The sequence below is a fragment of the Agrilus planipennis genome, unplaced genomic scaffold (assembly GCF_000699045.2).
Source record: "Agrilus planipennis isolate EAB-ADULT unplaced genomic scaffold, Apla_2.0 scaffold25, whole genome shotgun sequence".
Classification (NCBI taxonomy): domain Eukaryota; kingdom Metazoa; phylum Arthropoda; class Insecta; order Coleoptera; family Buprestidae; genus Agrilus; species Agrilus planipennis.
Genome location: NW_020439112.1, coordinates 423,356 through 445,771, shown reverse-complemented (window position 1 = coordinate 445,771; position 22,416 = coordinate 423,356). Strand labels below are relative to the sequence as shown.

The following is a 22,416-nucleotide window of genomic DNA, read 5'->3' as shown; positions in this document are numbered from 1 at the left end:
TAATTAGATATATTATAAATAATAACTGCTGTTTTCATTACACAATCAAGAGCACAGATAAAGAGTGATGCATTGTATGACAGTCAAATATTATAATAAAAAGTAAATAATAATAAAAATCAGCTGATTTGTAGACGCCATGCATGTGCCATACGTCATAGCGTCATTAGCTGTGCATATTGCATTTGTATAATAGGTATCACAGTTACATACAATTTTCGAACAAAGGTATTTTTATGATTATTACAATTATTTATCATCTCTTTACATAATTATTTATTTGCCATATTTTTATTAAGATTTATCCACAAAGGAAGCCATTGTTAGTTGTGAAAGCATCATGTTTTTAGTTTTACATTTTAAGTCCCCTTAAAGATGTAGCATTCTTTTACAACAATAAAAATCAACTTATTTCATTTCAGTATAATGTTTCTCTCCTTATTTCAAAGAAAGTCTGAAACAACTGTTGCAAGTAAACCATCTTATCCAGAAATTGATTGTGAGAAACTTAGAAATATTATTTATGGTAAGAAATTTAAGTGTTATTTTCAATTTTGAACATTGTTTTTAATACCTACCTAAATAGGTTTTATAAGAACAATTAAAGACCCAGAAAAACCAAATACTTTAGAAGAGTTGAAAGTTGTTTATGAAAACGGAGTGCAGGTGCATTTGTAAGTAATGTGAATCAATCCATTTTATTAGTGATTCCTTTTTAAGGTACGAAAATCAGTAGCTGAAAATTTAAACGTTGTTAGGATAGAATTCAATCCAACAGTTCCTCATTGCTCATTAGCAACATTAATCGGTCTCTGTATTCGAATAAAATTGGAGCAAACAGTTCCTTACAAGTTTAAATTGGATATTTTTATTAAAAAAGGAGGTCATGCTTCAGAAAATGAGAGTAAGATTGATATAATTCTTTACAACATTATCTGTAGGTTTGTTTTTTAATCTTTTGTAGTAAATAAACAAATAAATGATAAGGAAAGAATTGCTGCAGCAATGGAAAATCCCAATTTAAAAAAAGTGGTTGAACAGTGCATACAGGAGGACTAAAAATGGTATTGATAACATTCATTATAATAATGTACTTGTAAGACATGTTTCTTTTAAATATCTTTATTAAAGTTATTAAAAAGAAATTTTCTTAAATAATTTATGCCTCATTCATTGATATAGGTTGAGAAACTAATTTAAAGTTGGACGATTTTCAATTTATTTTTGATTACATCTCTAAAATAAGGTAGATAAACAGACAAGTAAAGCTGTTTTGTCATTATTGCTTTTATAATGACTTATTACATTCTCATGATTTCTAGCTAAATTTTGACGACTAGTCTGAGGCTAAATTATTTATTTATTAGAGAAATATATTTTTTTATTTCCAAAACTAATTTTTGCTAAGTTAATCACGGGTGTTGCCAAATGTACAAAATAATAAGCTTAATTTTAATCGTAAAATAAAGTATTTATTTTGCTGGGAAATAAAGTTGAATTCATTTTGACTCATTGAAATTATTATATTCATTAATTAACGTACTGGAGATTAAACGTTGTAGCTATATTATAAACGTATATTGTATTTTTGCATCATTACGTAACGCAAAAACTATCAATTTTGGCCCCCTTTCTTCAATTTGCGTTACGTAATTTATGAATAGTTCCTTAAAACGCGTCCGTCCACGTAGTGTATCCTAAGAATCCTTTTTTTTTTAGATGAATAATAAAAGAAATATACACTTCCATAATTTTTCTTCAATCTGGCAATGATGTTAGTGGCGATGTTTCAGGTAACAGGGGGATAGATGTCGCTGAGTAACAATTGGCAGCTTGCAGTGCCAGCAGCTTTTTGTACATCTTCGTTTACGTCAAAATTTTCAGGAATAACGAAGCAACAACGTGATTTTATTTTAATTTGCTTTCTTTGTGAGGTGAGAGTGACATTCAAAGTAGAAGTTGTGTGATTGCACAAGATTTGCCGCAACTCGGTGGAAGATGAACGAATCCTTTAGAAATCGGGTTTATTATGCTGCTCGAGATGGAATGGCAATGACATTTTATACTATTTTGAGTGATAAAAACAAAAATGATGTGAATCAGTTATTAAACCAGGTACGTGGAAAGATTTTTGAAAAAATTACGTCGCATTTAGCATTAATACAAGACATGTGTTCTTTGTTAGTAAAATGTTATTTTTATACATGCAACTATACAACGACACAATACACTTTCGGCAATGTAAATAATAATTTTTTTTGTAGTCCGTTGTCGAAGAAGATGGGCAAAGGTGTACCCCTTTGATTGTCGCTTCAAGGTACGGTCACGAAAAAGTTGTGAAAATGATCTTGTCCAGATTTAATCCTGATTTAGAGTGTGAGGGTACAGTGAAGTTTGACGGTTATGTTATTGAAGGTGCAAGTGCTTTGTGGTGTGCTGCTGGGGCAGGTATTATTTCTTTTACTCTTCTTGACAATTTAAATAGCCACTTATTTTACTTTTAGGGCATTTAAATGTTGTTAAGACATTGGTTAAGGCAGGTGCTGATGTTAATCATCCAACACGTACAAATTCTACTCCTTTGAGGGCTGCATGCTTTGATGGTCGCCTGGATATTGTTAAATATCTAACAGACCATTCAGCTGACATACACATTGCAAATAAATATAACAACACTTGTTTAATGATAGCAGCATACAAGGGTCATTTAGATATTGTAAGTACATTATTTTTATTTGTTTGTAACTTTTAATTAAAATTAATAATTGCAGGTTAGTTTTCTTTTGGAGAATGGAGCAAATCCTAATGAACAGGCTCATTGTGGGGCTACAGCTTTACATTTTGCTGCAGAATGTGGTCATGTATCTATTGTTAAGGAATTATTGAAGTACAATGCTAAATTTTCCAAGAATGAAGTTGGTATGACAGCTCTCAAAGCTGCTGCTGAAAGAACAAGAGCAGATGTGGTAGAATGTTTACTAGAACGTCCTGAGATAACAAAGGAAGAAAGAATAGAAGCATTGGAACTGTTAGGAGCCTCCTTTGCCAATGATAAAGACAGCTACTGTCTTGAACAAGCCTACAAGTTTCTATACAAATCTATGGAATTAAGGTGAGAAAAAATTTTTGATTGCTCTGGCTCTTTAATATTAATATTTTATTTATAAACTTATATAATTTAATAGATACAGTGACCCTGACAATATAATTAAGAAGAAGTTGGGTCCTCCAATTCCTGCTTATGAAAATTGGGTTGAGTGTCAAACATTAGCTGAGCTTGTGGCTATCAAAAATAATCAGAATGCTTTGCACATGGAATCCTTGACAATAAGAGAAAGGATTTTGGGCAGGCACAATTCAGAAGTGCCTCATTCGGTGATCTTTAGAGGAGCCGTATTTGCAGACAATGCACGTTTCGATAGATGTATACAATTGTGGATGCATGCGTTAGAATTGCGTCAATTAAATCGTATCTCAGTCGTGAAAGATTTATTGAGATTTGCCCAAGTGTTCTCTCAGATGCTCTATGTGGGAGTAGATTTGCCCATAAGCAATGTTATACACGTACTGAACGCAGCCATAACGGAGTTGCATAGGAACAGGGAGAGAATGAAAGCTCCAGGCCCAGAAACTGTTTTGGTGAGTAAACAATTTTATGAAGGAATCCTTAGTTATGTATAGTGTGGTTTAATGTTTGAATTACACTGTTCTTGTTGCATAAGCTGCCTCTTTAATTTGTTTCTCTTTTTTCTTTCCCATAGTTGTTTATAATTTTGGAATTATTTGATCCCTGTTTCTTGGTAAGTCATTGGCTCGTAACGTAGCACAAAAAGTAACGAAGTTTGTTTAGTTGTGGTTTGTAAATGTGTTTATGTGTTGCGACTTGTGTTGAACGCTTTTTTTAATTTAGGAAAAATTACATAAATGTGAATACAAATATTATATTTACATTTTTGGAATTTTTGCATCATTTGTGTTGCATTATTTTAATCAAAATAAATCACACAGGTATTAATTTAACTCATTACTCACAATTAATTAGGTCGAAAGTGTAAACTGGAGTGATCAAAAATTTTTATTTTTTATAGGAAGAACTAGAGGGGAATCTTACCACGACACTTTATTTGCTTACAATCTTAACGAAATTACTGAACAAATGTTCGGAACAAGAAAAGTTTAGTATCAACAAGATGGTGTTTACTTTAAATCAACTTCAGTTGGCCCTTAGGGATGGTCAGACTCTTTTGCACTTGGCTTGCAACCCCGAAACGCCAGTCGATGATTTTCACACAAACGATATATGCAAGTATGTCTAAACTACCAATTAATGAAAACACCAAGAAACAAATAGTTAACGAGGAATAACAAAAATTAATGATTTTAATTTTTTAGATTTCCATGTGCCAACACTTCAAAATTACTTATTCAATGTGGAGCTGACGTGAATGCTATGGATGCAGAAAGGAACACACCATTACATGTAATCGTCAATTATCATAAACCGTTATCAGATTTTAAAACGCTACATTCAATAATTACTTGTTTAACCGAAGCCGGTGCCCATACAGACTGTGTCAACAGCAGGGGAGAGACCCCTTTAGATTCTTCAGCAACAGGTAAGTTTTTAAATTTTTACTATTGTTTATAGCGCTTCATTTTTTTCGCAAAACGCAATACATTTATTTAATTTCTTAACAGTGTTACTCATACTACTACATACTGCTACATACAGGTTCGAATATTTATAACATTAAAAAATGTAAAGGACGTTTTTGTAAGTTTCCTTTACAGTCAACACGCTAAAATTGACGTTTTTCCTCTTAGCACATTAAAATAATTTTTATTCTTAGAATTTCAGTTATGATTCTATTAAATGCAATAGTCAATACAGCATCCCTTATGCTGAAAAAATATTTTTATTACTGACTCATTTTTCTGTACATATTATAAATAACAAATGTACCAATTACCGAAATAATTTGGTCAGATGCTTGACCTCGTTTCAAACAAATAAATCGTCAAAAATGAATCGAATATTACAGTTGTAAGTAACCTTTTTATAGACTTAAAATTTATTAAGTGCAATTGAATTGACTAGGAATAGTTGAAATATTTTCGTCATGTTTCAATTTTAAGGTTTATTGTTGCTATAGAAGCAAAATTAAAACGGACAATGAATAATTAATTAAAGTGATTTGGTGAGACGTTTTACTAATTTTTATTTAAACGGTACTCGGCTGATTTATATTTTGTAGTATCGCATCATGTTTTTAAGTTAGTTTACACATTTTACGTACATTTCATTTTTCATTGGCTAGCAATTAACGCTCTTTAAGATCCTTTACAATTACTAATAATAAATTAACAATGTCTCCTTTAAATAAAGGTGTCGCAGAAATAATACTGAAAGCGCAAGCGAAATTAAGTCTGAAATGTATGGCTGCGAAAGTTGTTAAAAACTACAACCTAACGTACCAGGGGCATGTCCCCAAATCCCTGGAAGCTTTTATCGAGCTCCACGGACCCGGAAGTATAAAGCAAGGCTAGTTGTAAAAAAGCGGTTTTATTTCATTACCAATTATTTTTATTTTATAAGTGCATATATTCATTCAGTTAGAGTTTATATAGACAATTGTGTTGTACTTTTTATGATTTAGTGAAATTAGCTGGTCAATATGTACGATATATTTTGTTAATTTATTCAAATCGTTATATTTTTTTTTAACATCTACAGTAAGTAGTCGCCGATAAAGAAGAGACAATTTATTTTCTGGTTTTGATATTTGTATAACGCATTTAAAAATAAAGGTAGTTGTTCGTTCGGGGTATTTTTGGCTAGTCATTGTAAAAGATCTGCGAAATTTCTAAATTTACTGCGACGGATTTATTATTATGACGGAATGTTCTTTAAATAGAGTGGAACGGGAAAGCTAGGAACTTTTCAGACATCAACCTTGAAATTGATCTTAAGCCAAGGGAACAGAAGGTTGCTGAACTATATGTTTTAAAAAATCTGTTTCCTAGGTTTACAACTGTTTATGTGTAGTATTTTGATTTTTATGCGGATGTTTTAAAAGCACAACAAAATGATCTTCCTGAATTTTTCAACACAAAAACGAGAAATTTTCATGTAATTTTTATAACAAAATCTATAAAATAATTAAAATTACTGAAGAATTTTTCAGAAATTTAGTTGATACCTTTTTCACTTTTTTTGTTTTAGTCAGCTAAATTTTTAATTTATATATGTACAGTACTTTTTGTTTGGCTTTGAAAAATAAGCAAACGATTTTTTCTTTGAGTTCAGTATTTTTAAAGCCATACGATTATGATATTTTCTGTTGCCATATTTAATGTGTACAAATTTTATTGAGTATTAGCAGGAAAATAGTAACTTTTATAAAATTTTCTTGAATCCAATACGAATGCTGTAGCTTTCTAAACGTTCGGTGAACTTAATTCATTGAACTCGGTGAAATATTTTAAAAATTAATCGACGACTACTTGTCTTACAATACTGACGCTGCACGTTTTGCTTTTTTATTACTTCTCGAATGAAATATAACTGTTATTAATTTAATTACACAATATTGAGACTGTTGAACATTTAATATATAAATTTTATAAAAAAAAATGTGTTCTAAGATTGCTTAAACTACATATTTTTTTATTTGAGCGTCTTTTAAGCTCAATTATAAGATGTTTTTCATTGTAGTTCTACATGCTGTATTATGTGGTGTTAGTTATTTACAGGAAATTAATTAAAAAGGAACAATTCCTGTTTTTTTTACTCATTTGGGCGATTTTTTAACACTTCAAGTGTTTATGAAGTATTCTTTAGGTTTGTTTCATCTAGTAATAACATGTCTATGAAACAATAATAAATAAGATGATACGGCATGTAGCATTTAACTGAGACATGAAATAAACAAAATTACAGTTAGCAGTGTAAAAAATTAGTAATACATTAGTAAATTGCTTTATCGTTATAAAAGTTGTTGTGCTCGTTGGGTTTGTAGACTAGTTTCGGTTTTTTAAGTAATTATTTGATTGTGAACGTAATTATTTTGTTGTAATAAATACATCGAATCCAAATACCAAAAGAAAGAGCACGAAAAAGTATTGCGTGATTTTAACGATGAAGTGATTTTGTAAACTATAAGTTTACTTGTGATATCTGTTGTTAATGTGCCTGTTTATAAATAATTGTTACATATATACATATATCTAAATTATTCTTGTAAATAACACATTTTTCGTTAAAGTGCTATAGTTTATTTCAGTTATTATTACCAATTTGGAAATAAATCTTGTTTTGCTGTTATGTATATCACATATAGAGGGCCGGATCAGAAATGTCTTCCTGTTATTTTCATTTTAACGTCGTATTAACATGTTTGTAGATATTTTTATATTTTTAATAAAGCCCAGTCAGAGGTTAAATAAAATACAAATGATTGTTATCGCTTTTTTTTTGATGAGACAATATTTTATTATAACAGATGCTAATCTAGGAGGCCAGTTAACTCAGAAAAAGAGCTAAAGCTCCTTATGCTTTTAAATTAACAACAAAACAAGTATAAAAAAAACTTTAGGTAGCACATTTTGACGTAAAGCACTTAAGACCTCTTTTTAATTTCTAACTTTTCGTATTCTCTCGGTTATTTATTTCTACGGATATTTGAAGAAATAATTCGCATTTTGCTTTTTATAAAATATCTTTTTATTGAATCAGGGGAACGAATTTATTACTTTTACATAAAGCTGCACAAGACATTGAAAGAGTATATTAAACATTTAAATTTGAACAAAAATATATATATAACAAGTACGAATAATAAAATGATAATAATTACTATAAATATGAACATCAAAAATAAATATAATTTCACAACTACACTTGACTAATAATTAATAATGACTTATACGCTACGATTTATAAAAATAAGTACAAAATTTGTGCTACAAGTGTTAAAGCAACGTGTAGAAAACTAGTTGCAAACATACAATGTTAGCGTAAATACGTATTTACTATGCGGTTTATTAAAATTATTATATTTCAAATTTGAGCTGCTAAAATTGTCTATATATTTATGTAAAAGCCGGAAAAATGAAGCCACCAAATTTTAGATATGCGGCTATCTCAGATCTGCTACTGTTTATTTTGTTAAGAGAAAATATACAGCTATTCATAAGCATTCAGTACGGACTGATTACAGTTTGCAGAAGTGAACGTGATATATTTATATCTCTTTCCATGTAATACCCGTACATCACTATCACAAACGTTTATATTTTCAAAAAATGACTATATAACTGGATTAAAAGAGCATTAAAATTTGAATTAATAGGGAGCATTATGACAAGTTTTCATTAATTTGAATTTTTTTAATGACAAACTTAGATATCGAAAGGTTAAGGCTTTCATAGAAGCTTTGGCTTTGATATTCAGGTTTGATGGCCGTGGTTCAGGATGGCCCCTCCATTTTTGGTTGGCATACTTAGGGCGAGGGCGTAGAATTCTGCTGAACCTTAGAACAACCGCAGCGAAGGATTCTACATCCTCGTCACATTCCCTGAGTATGCCAACTAGGAAAGCTAGCGAAACTGTGACCATTAAACTCGAATGTCGAATCCCCAGATACGTAGGCACTTCATCTGTAGCGGTCACTGCAAGCAATTTTTTTTCCATTTATTCGAATGCAAGTGATAAAAATTTGACATTTGGTTAATCTTTTTCTTACACACGTTTGTTGAAGACTTGTCATAAGATCCTTTCTATATTTACTATTTATTTTTCACTATGGTGCAGGCTTTTAATAAACGCGACTTTGATTATTGCAATAACTACTTTAAAAAACGTGTAGTAGTAGTAGTAATGGATATATTCTGTTATTTTTATAAATATGTATTTTAAATTGAAGTTAACTGTAGACACAAAAAGTAGATTGCAAACTTGCAGGTTTCGTCATCGTTTAATATCTTTTGGTGTAAATTGTCCCACAGTTTGGTTGAATTAAAGGTAGACAGATTATTTTGCATAACTAACATGCATTTTGCGTGCAACTGTAAGTTGTAGTCAGTTTTTATAATGTCCCGACTAAAATTTTCAATAAGTTAAGTTTGTTTGGATCATATATTCCTTGTTTATTGGGGGAGTTTTTAATAAATCATACTTGGAATATACTGTAGATTTACAATAATTATAAAAAACCGTGACAACAAAAAACCTACTATATACATTGAAACAATACATTTATCTAATTTATTCGTTGTAATTTTTTTTCATTGTGTACACTATCACAAAGTATATTGATCGTTTTAGTCGAGACATTAATTTCATTCATTTGAATCAAAATTCACTTCAAATTGGCGTACAGTATAGCTGCACATTCACTACATTAATACAATTTTTTTGCAAACAAATTAAAGTGTAAATAACTAAAGATTATTGCTGTCGATATCGTTCTTAATACAATTTTTTAATAATATTTGTACTAAATTTACATTACATAAAGTATCGCATTTTTTTATAAGAATCATTTCAAAAATAGTACACATTTTTTTCGCATTTATTTTACAGAAAAATATCTTTTATCGCAAAAATAATTTAAACACAATTTTACGCTATATAATCGTTCTAAAATAAAAATCAGTTTAGTAGGAACTAACGTTAATCGAATAAAATTAGTAATTTATTTAATTGTGATGAGAAACGAGTATATTATGCATACAGCATACTATTTTAAATTTAAATGTATATTTCGTCTTTGGCTGCATCTTTTNAACCAAGCAGACATCATTTTCTTACTAATAGTTTTAGTTTAATCACTTTTACTACTCAAGAGTTATAATACATTTCTGTGTAGCTTTCAGTGCAAACAGTGAAGTAGAAGCATTTGTTTTTAACTGCTAACAATTTAAGGGATTATGATGCCCATGCTTCCAATTCCTTCATATCATCATCTTCCTCGACTTTTTCTGTAAGCATAAAACAGTTAAATGTTAATTTATCTTAAGAAACTACTACTACTAATGCTAATATACTATAACATGGGTAAAATACTTTACTAAACTTACTTGGTTTCTGCTTAACAACTTCACCCTTGGGAACTGCCGGTAAGTCTTCAGCTGATGGTCCAACCTTCAGTAACTCATTTTCAAGATTCTCTTGTTCTAATTCCTCTAACTCCTTCTCTAATTCATCTTCATCCATATCTTGGCCAAAGGCAACAGGATTACTAATTGCATCTGATATTTCTCTTGCCACATCCTGTTGCTCTGCTATATCATCCATCATGTCATGAACTTGATCAACATCCCTGTAAAAAATTATCATAAAACTTGGATTTTTGTCAATTTTATAATGGTACAAACATGTGCTTATGGGCTTCCTTAAGAGCATCTGCAGCTTGTTTCATTGTGGTTAAGACTGCAGTGTTTGTGTTTGCTCCTTCCAGTGCTTCTCTTTGCATTTCAATTGTACTGAGAGTACCATCGATTTGAAGTAATTGTTTTTCATAACGCTTCTTTCGTTTAAGTGCCTGAATTGCAGCTGAAATTACAAAACTAGATTTTTGATGAATTGAAAACAAACATATAGGGTCTACTGATAATGAGCAGTATGACTCACATCATATAAAAAATCATAAGTATATATACTTATTACTGTTACCTCTTCTATTTTTCGAAGCATTTTTTCTAGCTACAGCAATTTCCTGTTCTATTTTCTTTTCTAAAAATTCCTGCTTTTTTATAAGCATTTCTTCAGTTTCACGAAGTTTCTGTATTGCTTCTCCTGTTGTAGGGCCTTTGTCGTCCTTTTTACCACCAAAAATTTTACCAAAAAAGCTCATTGTTTTGATTTAGTTTGTACTATACAGATTAAAAAAATAAGGACAATTTTTACAAAATTAACAATGACTAATACGCAACGCAACCACAAACTTCAACACCACAACAATCCAAGTACAACGAAAATGTCAGACCACAAATGTCATCAGAACCTGCAGTGGTTTTTTATTTACTCAACAGAGTTCGTAGTTCCTAACTAACAGAAAGACTTTGGGGGAAAAAAGGCGCTCCAGATTGCCAATCGTAAAGCGCTTATCTATGGTCATCTATGGTAAAGCGCAAAATGGATGGAAAATACGAAATGAGTGTGGTCGTTAGAAAAAATCAAAATGTAATTTATGATAATCAAAGAAATGTTGAGGTAGATGCATCTGTAAAACAGCTAATGCAGGATATCAAAATCCTCCAGGAAGATGTAAATAATTATTTAACAGAACTGGTTGAAAAGGACAAGAAAGAAAGTAGCACCCCAGAGAGTACTTACCTCCACTGTGTTTTAAGCGAATAATTTGTAATTATATTTTTTTTTCAGGTCCCTTTACTTCAACAGATGATGAGGACGATAATGACTCTGAAGATATTATAAATTTAAAAAGAAAAATTGTGTTACCCTCAAAAGAAAATAAAAAGAATAAACAATAATTATAGTAAGTATAATTAATGTATCAAAATCTTAAAATTTAATAAAATAAATATTTGTAATATCTGAATACTTTTATTTGTTTCATTTAGAATGTTACATCCTCTAAAGAACTTTGCCAACAGTATGACTTTCATATTGTTCAGGGACTGGTTGGAAATTAAACTACATGTGATGTAAGTATTAAAATTACATATCTAAATCAGTAACATATGTGTTTAAATTTACATCATACTAATTTTGTCAAAATATAAGTATTAAATGATTTAAGCATGTCTTGCAAGTCTTGGTATTTTCCATATTTACAAGCATCTTCCAATGTTAGCCATTTGTAGTCTTGATGTTCATCAGAAAGTCTAATTTCTGCTTTTGAATTTATTATCTCTGCAAGCCAGTATATTACCNAAGAACTTAAGTACTTATATTGTATGAAATATTTAAACAAAAAACTAGTTAAATAAATAAATAAATAAAAATTGTAGAAAATCACAAATAAGTACGTACTTGATTCTGCTGAAACTGTTTAGGTCGTGTAATGTTCAGTTATAAATTTACTAAAACTTACTAAAATGTAGAAACTAAATTATTGGTGCTTTACTGTGAACACATTAAAAACAAAAAAAAAGGAACACAATCAGTACAAATATCGTGACTTTGGTGAATTGGTTTAATAGTTGAAAAAACTTCTAAAAAATATTAAAACTTGTGTGTTTGTCTGATATAACAGATTGTAGATACTCAATAAGTAAAATTCTTTTAAATTGTAGTAGAAAGTCACGGTTGGGTTTTCTTTACCTTATTGGTGTTTGTAGTAGAAAATTTAGGAATCATAGGCACCGTTGTGACCGGTACATTCTTAAGTATACGAGATGCATTACTGATTGCTTGACTCTTTGGCACTGTGTGCAACGTTTGCATTGCTAATACTTCTTCAAGATCACTTTCTCTAAAATTGATAACATTTTTCATCATAAAAATAAATATTAAATAATTCAACAAAAAAATTTTGGGTTCGGGTAAATATAGGAATGACCTGTCCCCGCAGCTATTGGTGTCTTGTACCTTTTTTATGCAAATTATTACTAACATTTATTTATAACTAAAATACAAGTAGAAATTAAACTGTGTTAATCCTTTTTATTACTTGTAAACAAATGCAACTTTCGGCATAAAAATTGGAGATAAATGAATTAGTTCGTTTGTAGTACCTTACATAAAAAATATGATTCATTATGTCAAATAATAGTGACTGCTTTAAAAATAAATTAATGGCAGAAATAAACAATTTAGCCTACACGGTATTCCTTTGTGGAGAATGTTCATTTTTTTGTTTAATAAAACAATACTTTGAAACTCACCTGGCATATTCAAGAAATTCTGTAAATAACTCGGTAGGTAGTTGATTGGGACTGTCTAAAACCGTACAGTAAAGTTCAGTTTCTCTGTTGTATAAATGTAGAAAATCGTTTAACTGTTTGGCTACAATAGCTGCCTTATCTTTCATCAGGAGACTGGCTTGTGGCATCTAATTTGAAATAAATTTATTTTATTGTAATGGAAACAACTGTGAATTACACTTACTTTAATACAGAATGGCAATCTTACGTAACTTGATGCCCTTTGTAAAAATCGAAATACAATTTCTATGTGCCCCTCTTGATTGGGAGAAGAAGATAGTCTTCTTAGTATTCGTACAAGGTACTGACTGAACATTTTCCGGGCTTCGATTTGCCTTTAATTAGATGTATAATTAGCGCAGTGGTTAATTATGAATATGTGCACTGAAAAAACTTACGATAATTTTTTGCCACTTTTCATAAGCTCGAAAACTTGCTTCTTTATTTCTTCCGACTGAGTCTCCTTCAGTGGTAGTGGTAATTTTTCATCTTGGTTTAACGAAGATTTATATCCTTCTCTTAGCTGCCTTTCATACCTATCTTGACGGTTTGAGATAGTCACTGTAAGAAAAAAAAGCTTTCTGTTTTAACTTACAATACAGAGACATTTTAATAAATTTCTTGTATTTTTTATATTTTTGCGGAGTTTTTCTTTAAGATTATTTTAACAAACATTTTTTCCTTAATTACATCTATTCAACCCGTTCGTTGCCTCTTAAACACATCACATTTTAATATAAATATATTTAGAATGACTATTTAAGAATAAGACACTTAAAGAAATGACATGAAGAAGTAACTGTCCAGCGTATAATAAGCATATGCATTTGTTATTTAGAATTCCAATCCGTTCTTGCCATTTTCATTATCCATTGAATCGAAATAACTTTTTATAGCCAAGTAGCAACGATCCAGTTCGTCATCAGATTTACGACTGTTTTTCAGTTTTCTTTTTCGCTTTATATTATTTAGACCTATCGATTTAAAGAAATCCTTGGATGTTACGGAAACATTTTCTACCACTTTTGAATCTCCCGAATCCTTGTTTTTAAAAGGTTTTCTTTGTTCTGTTCTTCGTTTTGGAAGACCTACGACAATTAAAAAACTTGCTGCCATCGCAACACTAAGTCATTTTTCTCCCTATTATCGTCTGAAATGTTTTCTTCTCTCTACGCATACTTATTTTGATTTTAATGTGTATAATAAAATTGTTAATATGTAGATAACAGCTGATTACTTGAAGCTTGTTCTAAATATTCGGCATATTTTGTAGTTTATTTAGAATAGTTGCTTTATTTAATAACAAAATACAGCACAGAAAACTGCAGTCCTATAGACAGACGGTAGTAATGAAAAATTGTGGGAATATTACTGTTAAAGCGTTTTTTTAATAATGTAAGAAGTATCAGCACATCTAGTGGAGTAAAGAAGTTAAAGAAAAGTGGAGGTAATATAGGTATCATAAAGAAAAAAAGTACTTACTTTTCGGTTCTTTGGATCTGTCCATGCTACTTTTTCTGTCAGTCAATCGGTTTATCTCCTTATCGTGTAATTTAGTCGTTAAAGGAACGCCAGGAAATAGATGTTGAAAGAGAAGCAAATTGTAATTATGAGGCACGACCAGACCATAAGTACCGGTAGGTAAGCCGTTGACTGGCACTCCCGATATCGTGTCCAGAAAACAGGAATACTTTGCCCAACTGTCGATTGTCGGAAAGATTCGAACGAAACCCCCACGTCTCTCAAACTGAGCTCTCGCCGATTTAATAATGCGCGACTCTTCCGGAGTCAAAGACAAACAATTGGAAGAATGTCGACTGCTCTGGCTGGACGATGAGGGCTTTGAACTCAAACCATCCGCCGAATGGACTCTTCGACAACTCGCAAATTTCATTCTGTACACTTGATTGTGTCTTACATGCTCTAGGAAATGAAAAGTTAATTGTTCTTTGATATAAAATCATTTTCATGTGTCCAATGACATATTACAAAGATGAAAATAAATACTTACTGTTTGAAGTATTTGATGTAGTTGATGGAGATCTAAGAACAGGATCAACTGCAGGAATACCAACTAAAGTTAAAAGATCTGCCAACATAGCAGATTTCAGGCGAACATCTAAGGGACTATCACAGCCCAACGAGGGGGACAAATTGACTTCGAGAAGCCATGGTTTAAGACCTTCGTCTATTAAAATGTCAAAGCCGAATAGTTCGAAACAACAAGCCGGGTTAGGAACAAACATTTGACTAGCGGAAACGATAGAACTGGCTGATGCCAGAACTGCTTTTATCACCATATCTTCAATTTGCGACATCAGATTTGACGTATTTTTACCCTCCGTTTTTAGATGTCGAAGTAATGCACTTAAAGTCCATTTGTGGCCAACATTTTCTGCATTTGGATCATCGGCCCTTAAAAGGGATAAGTGTCAGGATATAGAATAATTCAAAGAGTTGGTGAACTTTGCTTACTTAACATAATCACTGTGGTATTTATTAATACTATAGTTGCAAAGATGCATGCAAGGATTCCAGAGGGATTTGGGGTTTGGATCATATTTTACAGTCGCAAATCTCACTAATCCTTCTTCATAGATATAAATAAGTAACGGATCGTAAGATGTAACAGCTACATATAATCTAAGATCACATTTGTGGCCTCTTATCAGTAGAGGTTTATTAACATATTTGGCCACCACAACAGGTTCATCCAAAGGCACTTGGTTAGGACTTTCAACAATAAATATACCTGAAATACCATATTTTAGTATTCTTATTATTAATTTAATTTCAAGATTGTCTTTTAAATAAATTTAATTTATATTAACAAGGTCGTGAAATAATTAATATTAAAAACAAGCAAGGTAACTGAAAACCTCGTCCTCTGCTGGAAGCAACAGGCTTAACGATCCAAGGACCTTTAACTCTATAATGGGCTAAACATAAATCACGAAACTCGCCAGGCATTACGAACGTTTGAGGAATAAAGTTAAAATTCTTTAATCCTCTAATATGCTGCATTTTCTCAATGTTCTTATACAAACGATCTTTTCGAGTTAATTCATATGATCTGGGAAAATGATTGACACGTTGATGTGCTGTTAACGATCTCAAAAGACCTAAAATGATAATAAAATTACAACATATTAATTAACCTAGGTGATTAAAATTTCTCATTTATTAACAATTTTTAAAACTAACGAAAAAAATTAACGCAATTATAAAGTTAAGTAATGTGCCAAATTCAGTGAATCATTAATAGAATTAGATGAATGAAGTAAGATTAAAAAAAAATAGGTGTTACTATTCACCTGGGCGAGGGTGTGAACCTGTCCACAAAAGGTTGAAATCACAAGAATTATTGGTTATTTCGGAGACACCATGAGCATTTAGTAGTTTAGATAATAGTTTTGTTTCTGCTTGTGATACTTTGTAAGTTATATGTAGTTTGTAAGCTGGCATACGTTGAATTGATAAAGGGGAAGAATTAGCTAAAGCAGAACTTCTAAATACCAATAAGGCACCTTTAGCGCCCAAAGGACCTCCAATTAACCATTGCTCATCTTCTTCTGCACCATTTTTTCTAGCATTTTATATAAAAAGTATGAATTTATAGCAACGAATTATGTAACACTTAAAGATTTTAATCTAATCTACAATGTAATAAGATCATATTGGGAAATTACAGACCAATTTACTAATAGTTGTGATAGTAGAAAGTCAATTCTATTTGATTAATGACATTTTATGTTAACAGAAGAAACTAATCAAATTGTAGGTCAATACTTTAACTATTAATAAAAGAATTGTAGATAAAGTAATTATAACAAACATTTACTCTAATATTAAATAAGTATCTGGTGGGTTATAGTGTTTAGTGTTGGAGTTTAACAGCTGATATAAAAATGAGTACTATATTAAGCAGTTATAACAGTTGTGTTGTGACCAATAACTACGAACGTACTTTGAAAAACAATAATGCTTAAGTGTTAAATCTCCAACCTTCCAATAGTCAGAATCTTGATTAAAAGGGGAGTCAGGGGAGATATCTTTGATGGGTTTATCCAATAATCTAAATTGGTATTACAAGTGAAAATTATACATTTTTTAGTAACTCAAAACATAAAGCTGATATGTATCATACAATTGTTAGTTGGCAAGTCTTTTTTAATAAGTAGTGCAGTAACCAAATTAGGATTGAACAGTAAATATCAATGAGACTTACTCGTTGATAATTTCAATTGAGTCAACAGAAACCGTAGAGTCTGATTTTTTTGCCTCAGGAGTTGAAGATTCCTCATTATTCTTTTCCATCTTTACAAAATTAATGTGATACACGATACCTAAAATTTAATTTTTAAATCAGGTTGACAAATGTTTCCAAAAATGGTTACAGATTTTTTGTTCTTACCATAATAACACACCCAACCTATTACTTTCTAAATGTTATTTGAAAGTAAGAAAATAAAAGTTTTTAACCATTCATAATTTTTAGTTATTTAAAGGTGTTCTATATCTTACTTTAACTGAAATTTTGACATTACTTCAAAATTAGTGGTGTAAAATTGCCAATCTTTATTTATGTGTTTGCAGTAGTATCACTAGTGACGATGACAACGTCCCTGTTGAATCATACGTGTGTGTTCATTGGCACCACAGTTGAATTATATCGCTTATAGATAATGACAGTGAGAATTTAAAGAGAATGAAGAGTAAATAAAATAAACATTTTTATAAAGTACTTATGCTTTTTCCCCTTTTTAAGTAATTATGAAACAATTATTTGATATAAATGTTGCAGGACCGTGACCATAGCCGTAGCTGTAGAGTTCGACTGACTGTATTATAGCCACGACATTTTACATAACATTAAGTACATAACCTTAAATATTCTGGCATAACCTTTGCATTTAAAAAATGTTTTTAAAAATTAACTGTAAAAGACAGTAATATAATAATGACCTTATTTAATTTTCGTTGGTTACGAAGATTTATTAGACGTCATACAAGACCAATTGCAGAAACTGACGCTGAATATTGGAAGAGGGTATTTTCATTTTCATATATGTTTTTGGCTTGGAATGCTTTCGGAGTCGTGTGTTTTGCTGCATATAACGGAAAACTTGATTGGGCGAAGTATCATGGTGTCAAAACAGACGAAGAATTGCATTTGTCTTCAGGTACGATTTAATTTTTATAAGACATAGACGTACATTAAAACTACGTAGAGGCTATGCAATCATGTGTGAATCAATTGTAGGTCAATACTTTTTCAAAATATTAAATTAAAGTTTGCGCTGGTTTGCTTTCTTACTGAAAGAAAAATAAAGGGGTAAAGCCAGACAGTAATAATAAGCAAGTGTTTATCAATACAAATTTTCATTAATCTATTTTCATTAACTGTTATCTGTCTCATTGATGTGGGAAAAATATGTTTGTGTTTACGTAATTCATCTGTTTTAATTAATGAACTGTATTCCTTTTATACTACAAAAGCATTAAAAACAAGAAAGTTTAGCAGTGGTACTAACTAGTAATATAACATGTATGTTTGATGTCCAATTAATAGAATAATTCAGTCAGTTTATTTTTCTATGATTTGAATTATATTTGAAGTGTTTCAAATCTCTTTAAAGAAAAGCACAGCAACATGTTTCTTTCAACTGCTAAGAAATAGTAATCTTTTTGTGTAATTGCTTATTTACTTTAAAAACTTTGAGATGTATTGTAAGTAAAACAAATTTAGTAAAATAATTTTATTTCTTATTATCTACAGCACAGCAGTTTTCAAGGGCACTGGGCATTAAAAATTCAAAAGTCATTAAAGTATCTGGTTTAGATGTAAGCAGCTATGAAATACATAACAAAACTGATGAAACTGGCACTGACAAAACAGAAACTGATTGAATTCATAAATTAATTGGTAATTAATTAATTCGTCAGTTAAATCTATTTAAATACTTAAGATCACAACTACTGCAAACAATAGAAAGCAGGATATTTAGCACTAAAAGTAGGAATAAATAAGTTTGTATCAGTGGCGAAGCATGTTTTGAGTACTTTTTCGATTTCTGAATTTCTCCATTTCTACCAGCAAAGCTGACCTGCAATATAAATGTTTTTTAAATCAAAGTAGTGTCGTTATGTATGTATTATTTCTTGTTAGAGTAAAGTTGTTTCCTATTACCTATATGATTCATAACGCATCACAATCTTTTGCAATTCTTGCTTATAAAGTCTTGTTAGCATGGCATTGTAACAGTCAAGCTCATTGAGACGAAACATATCCCATCTTAACTTATGATCCAGCTCTATACTTGCTAAAAATTAAATAAATAACCATAATTAGAGATTCTTGCATTTTTCAAAAATAGGTAATTTAAAAAGAGGTTGAAAAATATTTGTCTTGTTTCACACTTTATAGTATCCATTTATTCCCTCATTGTAATGTTTAAAAATCAGAAGTAGAGAAAGGATGTAACTAATTTTATTTAATTTTTTCTGGAATAAATGATTAAACTATTCAAAGCATTTAATAAATAATTAAGCCGAATTAAGTATAAATTGTAGTGGCATAGTAGTTGTTTCATAACTATATCTTTTACTCAATTCTTTACTAGTTCCTTTACTAACCTTTGAAATAAACTATTAGCCAATGGGGGATTTCCTCTAGCAAGTATGGATTGGCTGGAACAAGAACGCTGTGAGGCTGATAATGAGTGTGTCTTGGCGGGTTCAAATATCTCACTTCTGATTGGTAATTATAACAAGGTACCAGACAAGGGTGTTCATATTGAGCTTGACGAGTTATATGACTATAAAAGTAAAAACGTTAAAATTCACATATACAGGGATTAATTAATATGTTATGTTTACTAACTTTACATAGTACACCCCATAAATTGGTGACTGTATACATTGCCAGCCAGTTGGCAAACCCTCTCTCTCCAGTGGGTGAGACCAATGAGTCGTCTTTGTATTGTGATCTATGTAATACTTTCGACCTCTTAATGTATAGTCCACCGACCATCCAAGAGGCAGTGGCAGTTCTTCAGATTGCTCTAACAAAAAGTAAGTGGAAACATGTACATATGTATATGTATGCATTTTTGCAACTTTAACTTTATTTCTGATTTAAAGTAGAAATAAATTTAAAATAGTATATTCCTCAAGGTTTGGAAGAGTTAAAATTAAAAAGTTAAAGGTAAAATAATTTTTTTTTCTTCATTTTTTTTTCAACATCCTATTTACGAAGAAACTAAATGTAAGTAAATATTAAAAAAGAAAAAAATAAAATACGTATCCTATTAAATTGTAAAATTAATTAATTCATTAAGCTAATTAATTAATTAATTAATTAATGTTCCACTTGAAGAAGTGTGTACTGAAATAATTATTGTCAATACCTTGCAATTGAAAATAGTTTGTGTTTAGTTAATTAGTATGGAGTTGAAAGGGTTAAAAACTTCATTTATTCAATATTTCTAATTCACAACTCTTTAATTCATTGTGTGGTACTTCCAGTTCCACTTTAACTAGTAGGATTTCAAAGTAATACTTACTAGTTACAAATGGAAAGTTATACTTTTAAAAATTAATGAGACTAATTCTAAAGCATATAAAACAGTAAAAATAATTACTGATGTTCTTTTACCTTGACTATTCTCAGATCTATCAAAAGTTTGTCTTAATTGATGAGCCAAAAGCTCTCCATATGTCATTCCATCAGAATGAGATCGATATCTTTCTGCATTTAAATTGCTATAAATAGGTGAAGTTAACTGGTTTCTGCTTGTCTCTATGGCATACTGATTGTGAGATCTTCCCATGTTAACAGTCTCAATTGTATTTTGATATATTGGCGAATGATTTTGATTGTAATTCATATCTTTATAGCCAGCTGCAGTATTGGAATTTGCTTCTTTTATTGGATATATCTGATCTATTTCCACATAGTTTGCATTGCTCTGTGTTTTGTTACAAATAAAATTAATGTAACACTTTCCAACATGAATTAAGCATTACTTACAGATGAGTTATCAAATATGTAGGAAGAATTTATGTAATGATTTGGATATGTATAAGATTGTGGAATATTATGATTCACACCATTATGTGTAGAAGTAGATGATTCGTTAGTTGTTAATCCTACTGATAGATTTGCAAATCTAAAAGGCATAAAATCATTAGATTTAAGTCCATTTGTTTATGCTACTGTTATACCGTGTTGCTAAGTCAGGTACAGATGAACTGGGAGTGTACTTTCCTTCATGTGCCCCTAATCCGACATCACTGACAGTAGTTTTTTGATTTCCAAATTTCTGAATAGTATTTGGTTGGCCATTGTTCCCAGAAGAACTTTGTGTAGCTGGGGTTGATAATCTACGTTTTGGTTCTGTAGTCCAAACGTTGATAACTAAAATAATAAATTTTAAGTCGAGAGTTACAAAAAATAAGACAGTAAACGTACTCGGTATTCCAGGTGGGACATCCTTTTTAACATACTTTCCTTCGACGCCTTCCTTTATTGTTCTCAGATCTTTGTTCTTTCTAGATAACATGTTCACAATTTAATGGATGCACATTATATACCACCACCACGTTTATCAATTATAAATTAAATATATCTTTTTTAATTCAATTTTAATAACTTTCAGTTCCTTCATCTAAAAGCTAGAATAGAAACTCCGACATCCGATGTAAATATAACCTATACATATACAACTTGACAAGATTCCTTCTGTAGGATTAAAAAATTACGATTCATTTGTACATTTTGATTAAATAATTACGTATGTAAACTTAAAGTGCGTAAAAATTACAAAATTATTCATTTATATAAAAAATAAATATTTAGCGCACTCTTCCATCCAATTGATAGGTGGCGCTATGAAATTAGATTAATCGTGAAACTGTCACATTATAACAATCGTATTTACGTTGATGGTTAAAACTTTTCTAAATTGATTTGTTTGAACATATTTGTTTAATTAAAATTGAATTTTGTTAGTAATTTTAATAACTAGGAGTAATTTAGGTGGATAGGGTGGCTATAAGGGGCGAGGTGTTGGTCACAGAGGGTTAGAGGGGCTCTTTCTCTCTAATCTTTATTGAAATAGTAAGATATGACAGTTTTTGTATAATGTGATGTTTTTTATTGTATTTTCGTTTAAATTTTATAGATTTTTCATGTCTTTATCTTACAGGTGTTTTATTTTTTAACTTTTATAAGTAGTTAGAACGTGTTATTTCTTAAATATTTTGTTTGTATTGTTATTTGATATACGTATCTGTTGGTCTTCATACGTTGTTTTTATTATAATTGTAATTAATTTGCAAAGCAAATTTTATTTTATGTAATTTTGTGTAATCAGTCATAAAAAAAGATGTAAAGAAATTATACAGCTTCTGTACAATAATTATTCTGTTTTTTATCTTAATTCCACCTACCCCTTTGAAAATTTTACTTAATAACAAATTGATATTTAATTTAAATATTTTCTGTTAAAACTTTTCGATTAT

At 30.3% G+C, this 22,416-nt stretch overlaps 6 protein-coding genes and 1 long non-coding RNA gene across 13 annotated transcripts; 4 read left to right on the top strand and 3 right to left on the bottom strand.

Annotated features, from left to right (window-relative positions):
* The first annotated feature begins 117 nt into the window (after positions 1 to 117).
* Positions 118 to 1,882, top strand: LOC108738894 (MIP18 family protein galla-1). Of its 2 annotated transcripts, none has more exons than XM_025977651.1 (6): positions 118 to 228; positions 423 to 526; positions 587 to 666; positions 721 to 904; positions 965 to 1,064; positions 1,794 to 1,882. In XM_025977651.1, exons 2-5 carry the CDS (start codon positions 427 to 429, stop codon positions 1,057 to 1,059), a joined length of 459 nt encoding a protein of 152 aa, XP_025833436.1. In that variant the 5' UTR covers positions 118 to 228; positions 423 to 426; the 3' UTR covers positions 1,060 to 1,064; positions 1,794 to 1,882. The 2 variants fall into 2 exon arrangements, with proteins under 2 accessions (XP_025833436.1, XP_025833435.1); XM_025977650.1 differs by having other exon boundaries at positions 1,720 to 1,807.
* A 90-nt stretch (positions 1,883 to 1,972) lies between these two features.
* On the top strand, positions 1,973 to 17,781 carry LOC108738853 (protein fem-1 homolog B). 4 transcript variants are annotated; one of them, XM_018472483.1, is made up of 9 exons: positions 1,973 to 2,115; positions 2,265 to 2,448; positions 2,505 to 2,716; positions 2,772 to 3,112; positions 3,186 to 3,639; positions 3,762 to 3,800; positions 4,089 to 4,306; positions 4,393 to 4,616; positions 17,696 to 17,781. In XM_018472483.1, the coding sequence occupies exons 1-9, from the start codon at positions 1,999 to 2,001 to the stop codon at positions 17,701 to 17,703; spliced, it is 1,797 nt and encodes a 598-aa protein (XP_018327985.1). In that variant the 5' UTR covers positions 1,973 to 1,998; the 3' UTR covers positions 17,704 to 17,781. The 4 variants fall into 4 exon arrangements, with proteins under 4 accessions (XP_018327985.1, XP_018327962.1, XP_018327976.1 ...); XM_018472460.1 differs by lacking the exon at positions 17,696 to 17,781 and adding an exon at positions 5,387 to 5,731; XM_018472474.1 differs by lacking the exon at positions 17,696 to 17,781 and adding an exon at positions 4,699 to 5,375.
* On the bottom strand, positions 9,790 to 10,856 carry LOC108738885 (charged multivesicular body protein 4c; the record flags this gene model as incomplete). Its single annotated transcript, XM_018472497.2, is given in 4 exon segments — positions 9,790 to 9,981; positions 10,081 to 10,322; positions 10,378 to 10,555; positions 10,676 to 10,856. Coding segments are annotated over 4 exon segments (654 nt in total).
* On the top strand, positions 10,854 to 11,722 carry LOC108738909. The gene is made up of 3 exons (XR_001938057.2): positions 10,854 to 11,330; positions 11,387 to 11,501; positions 11,587 to 11,722. It is a non-coding gene; the product is annotated as an uncharacterized LOC108738909 (long non-coding RNA).
* On the bottom strand, positions 11,982 to 17,503 carry LOC108738833 (tubulin polyglutamylase TTLL5). Of its 3 annotated transcripts, XM_018472433.2 has the most exons (12): positions 17,306 to 17,490; positions 17,120 to 17,237; positions 16,859 to 16,966; positions 16,206 to 16,477; positions 15,771 to 16,013; positions 15,367 to 15,643; positions 14,903 to 15,306; positions 14,374 to 14,814; positions 13,290 to 13,452; positions 13,076 to 13,226; positions 12,853 to 13,019; positions 11,982 to 12,440 (listed from the first exon to the last, which is right to left on the bottom strand). In XM_018472433.2, exons 2-12 carry the CDS (start codon positions 17,206 to 17,208, stop codon positions 12,269 to 12,271), a joined length of 2,487 nt encoding a protein of 828 aa, XP_018327935.1. In that variant the 5' UTR covers positions 17,209 to 17,237; positions 17,306 to 17,490; the 3' UTR covers positions 11,982 to 12,268. The 3 variants fall into 3 exon arrangements, with proteins under 3 accessions (XP_018327935.1, XP_018327942.1, XP_018327948.1); XM_018472440.2 differs by lacking the exon at positions 16,859 to 16,966 and having other exon boundaries at positions 11,983 to 12,440; positions 17,306 to 17,489; XM_018472446.1 differs by lacking the exons at positions 11,982 to 12,440; positions 12,853 to 13,019; positions 13,076 to 13,226; positions 13,290 to 13,452 and adding an exon at positions 13,688 to 13,979 and having other exon boundaries at positions 17,306 to 17,503.
* A 54-nt stretch (positions 17,782 to 17,835) lies between the features above and the next one.
* Positions 17,836 to 18,842, top strand: LOC108738901. Its single transcript, XM_018472515.1, has 2 exons — positions 17,836 to 18,074; positions 18,671 to 18,842. The coding sequence occupies exons 1-2, from the start codon at positions 17,852 to 17,854 to the stop codon at positions 18,799 to 18,801; spliced, it is 354 nt and encodes a 117-aa protein (XP_018328017.1). The 5' UTR covers positions 17,836 to 17,851; the 3' UTR covers positions 18,802 to 18,842.
* A 63-nt stretch (positions 18,843 to 18,905) lies between these two features.
* LOC108738874 (protein salvador homolog 1) lies at positions 18,906 to 21,649 on the bottom strand. The gene is made up of 8 exons (XM_018472491.2): positions 21,365 to 21,649; positions 21,118 to 21,310; positions 20,924 to 21,062; positions 20,549 to 20,861; positions 19,775 to 19,955; positions 19,528 to 19,709; positions 19,082 to 19,214; positions 18,906 to 18,998 (listed from the first exon to the last, which is right to left on the bottom strand). Exons 1-8 carry the CDS (start codon positions 21,453 to 21,455, stop codon positions 18,929 to 18,931), a joined length of 1,302 nt encoding a protein of 433 aa, XP_018327993.1. The 5' UTR covers positions 21,456 to 21,649; the 3' UTR covers positions 18,906 to 18,928.
* Positions 21,650 to 22,416: the final 767 nt, after the last annotated feature.

What these genes read in the sequence shown, in the direction of transcription:
- LOC108738894 (XM_025977651.1), top strand. Translation starts at nt 427, where the DNA reads ATGTTTCTCTCCTTATTTCAAAGAAAGTCTGAAACAACTGTTGCAAGT. An exon ending in TTTATGAAAACGGAGTGCAG is followed by an intron (nt 667 to 720) that starts GTGCATTTGTAA and finishes TTCCTTTTTAAG; the next exon opens with GTACGAAAATCAGTAGCTGA. An exon ending in TCATGCTTCAGAAAATGAGA is followed by an intron (nt 905 to 964) that starts GTAAGATTGATA and finishes AATCTTTTGTAG; the next exon opens with TAAATAAACAAATAAATGAT.
- LOC108738853 (XM_018472460.1), top strand. Translation starts at nt 1,999, where the DNA reads ATGAACGAATCCTTTAGAAATCGGGTTTATTATGCTGCTCGAGATGGA. An exon ending in TATTTGATCCCTGTTTCTTG is followed by an intron (nt 3,801 to 4,088) that starts GTAAGTCATTGG and finishes TATTTTTTATAG; the next exon opens with GAAGAACTAGAGGGGAATCT. An exon ending in CACACAAACGATATATGCAA is followed by an intron (nt 4,307 to 4,392) that starts GTATGTCTAAAC and finishes TTAATTTTTTAG; the next exon opens with ATTTCCATGTGCCAACACTT.
- LOC108738833 (XM_018472433.2), bottom strand. Translation starts at nt 17,208, where the DNA reads ATGGAAAAGAATAATGAGGAATCTTCAACTCCTGAGGCAAAAAAATCA. An exon ending in TACCACAGTGATTATGTTAA is followed by an intron (nt 15,307 to 15,366) that starts GTAAGCAAAGTT and finishes ATCCCTTTTAAG; the next exon opens with GGCCGATGATCCAAATGCAG. An exon ending in CAGATCCAAAGAACCGAAAA is followed by an intron (nt 13,453 to 14,373) that starts GTAAGTACTTTT and finishes TTTTTCTTACAG; the next exon opens with TGACTATCTCAAACCGTCAA.
- LOC108738901 (XM_018472515.1), top strand. Translation starts at nt 17,852, where the DNA reads ATGACCTTATTTAATTTTCGTTGGTTACGAAGATTTATTAGACGTCAT. An exon ending in AGAATTGCATTTGTCTTCAG is followed by an intron (nt 18,075 to 18,670) that starts GTACGATTTAAT and finishes TATTATCTACAG; the next exon opens with CACAGCAGTTTTCAAGGGCA.
- LOC108738874 (XM_018472491.2), bottom strand. Translation starts at nt 21,455, where the DNA reads ATGTTATCTAGAAAGAACAAAGATCTGAGAACAATAAAGGAAGGCGTC. An exon ending in TATGGGGTGTACTATGTAAA is followed by an intron (nt 19,710 to 19,774) that starts GTTAGTAAACAT and finishes TTACTTTTATAG; the next exon opens with TCATATAACTCGTCAAGCTC. An exon ending in GCTAATAGTTTATTTCAAAG is followed by an intron (nt 19,215 to 19,527) that starts GTTAGTAAAGGA and finishes TTTAATTTTTAG; the next exon opens with CAAGTATAGAGCTGGATCAT.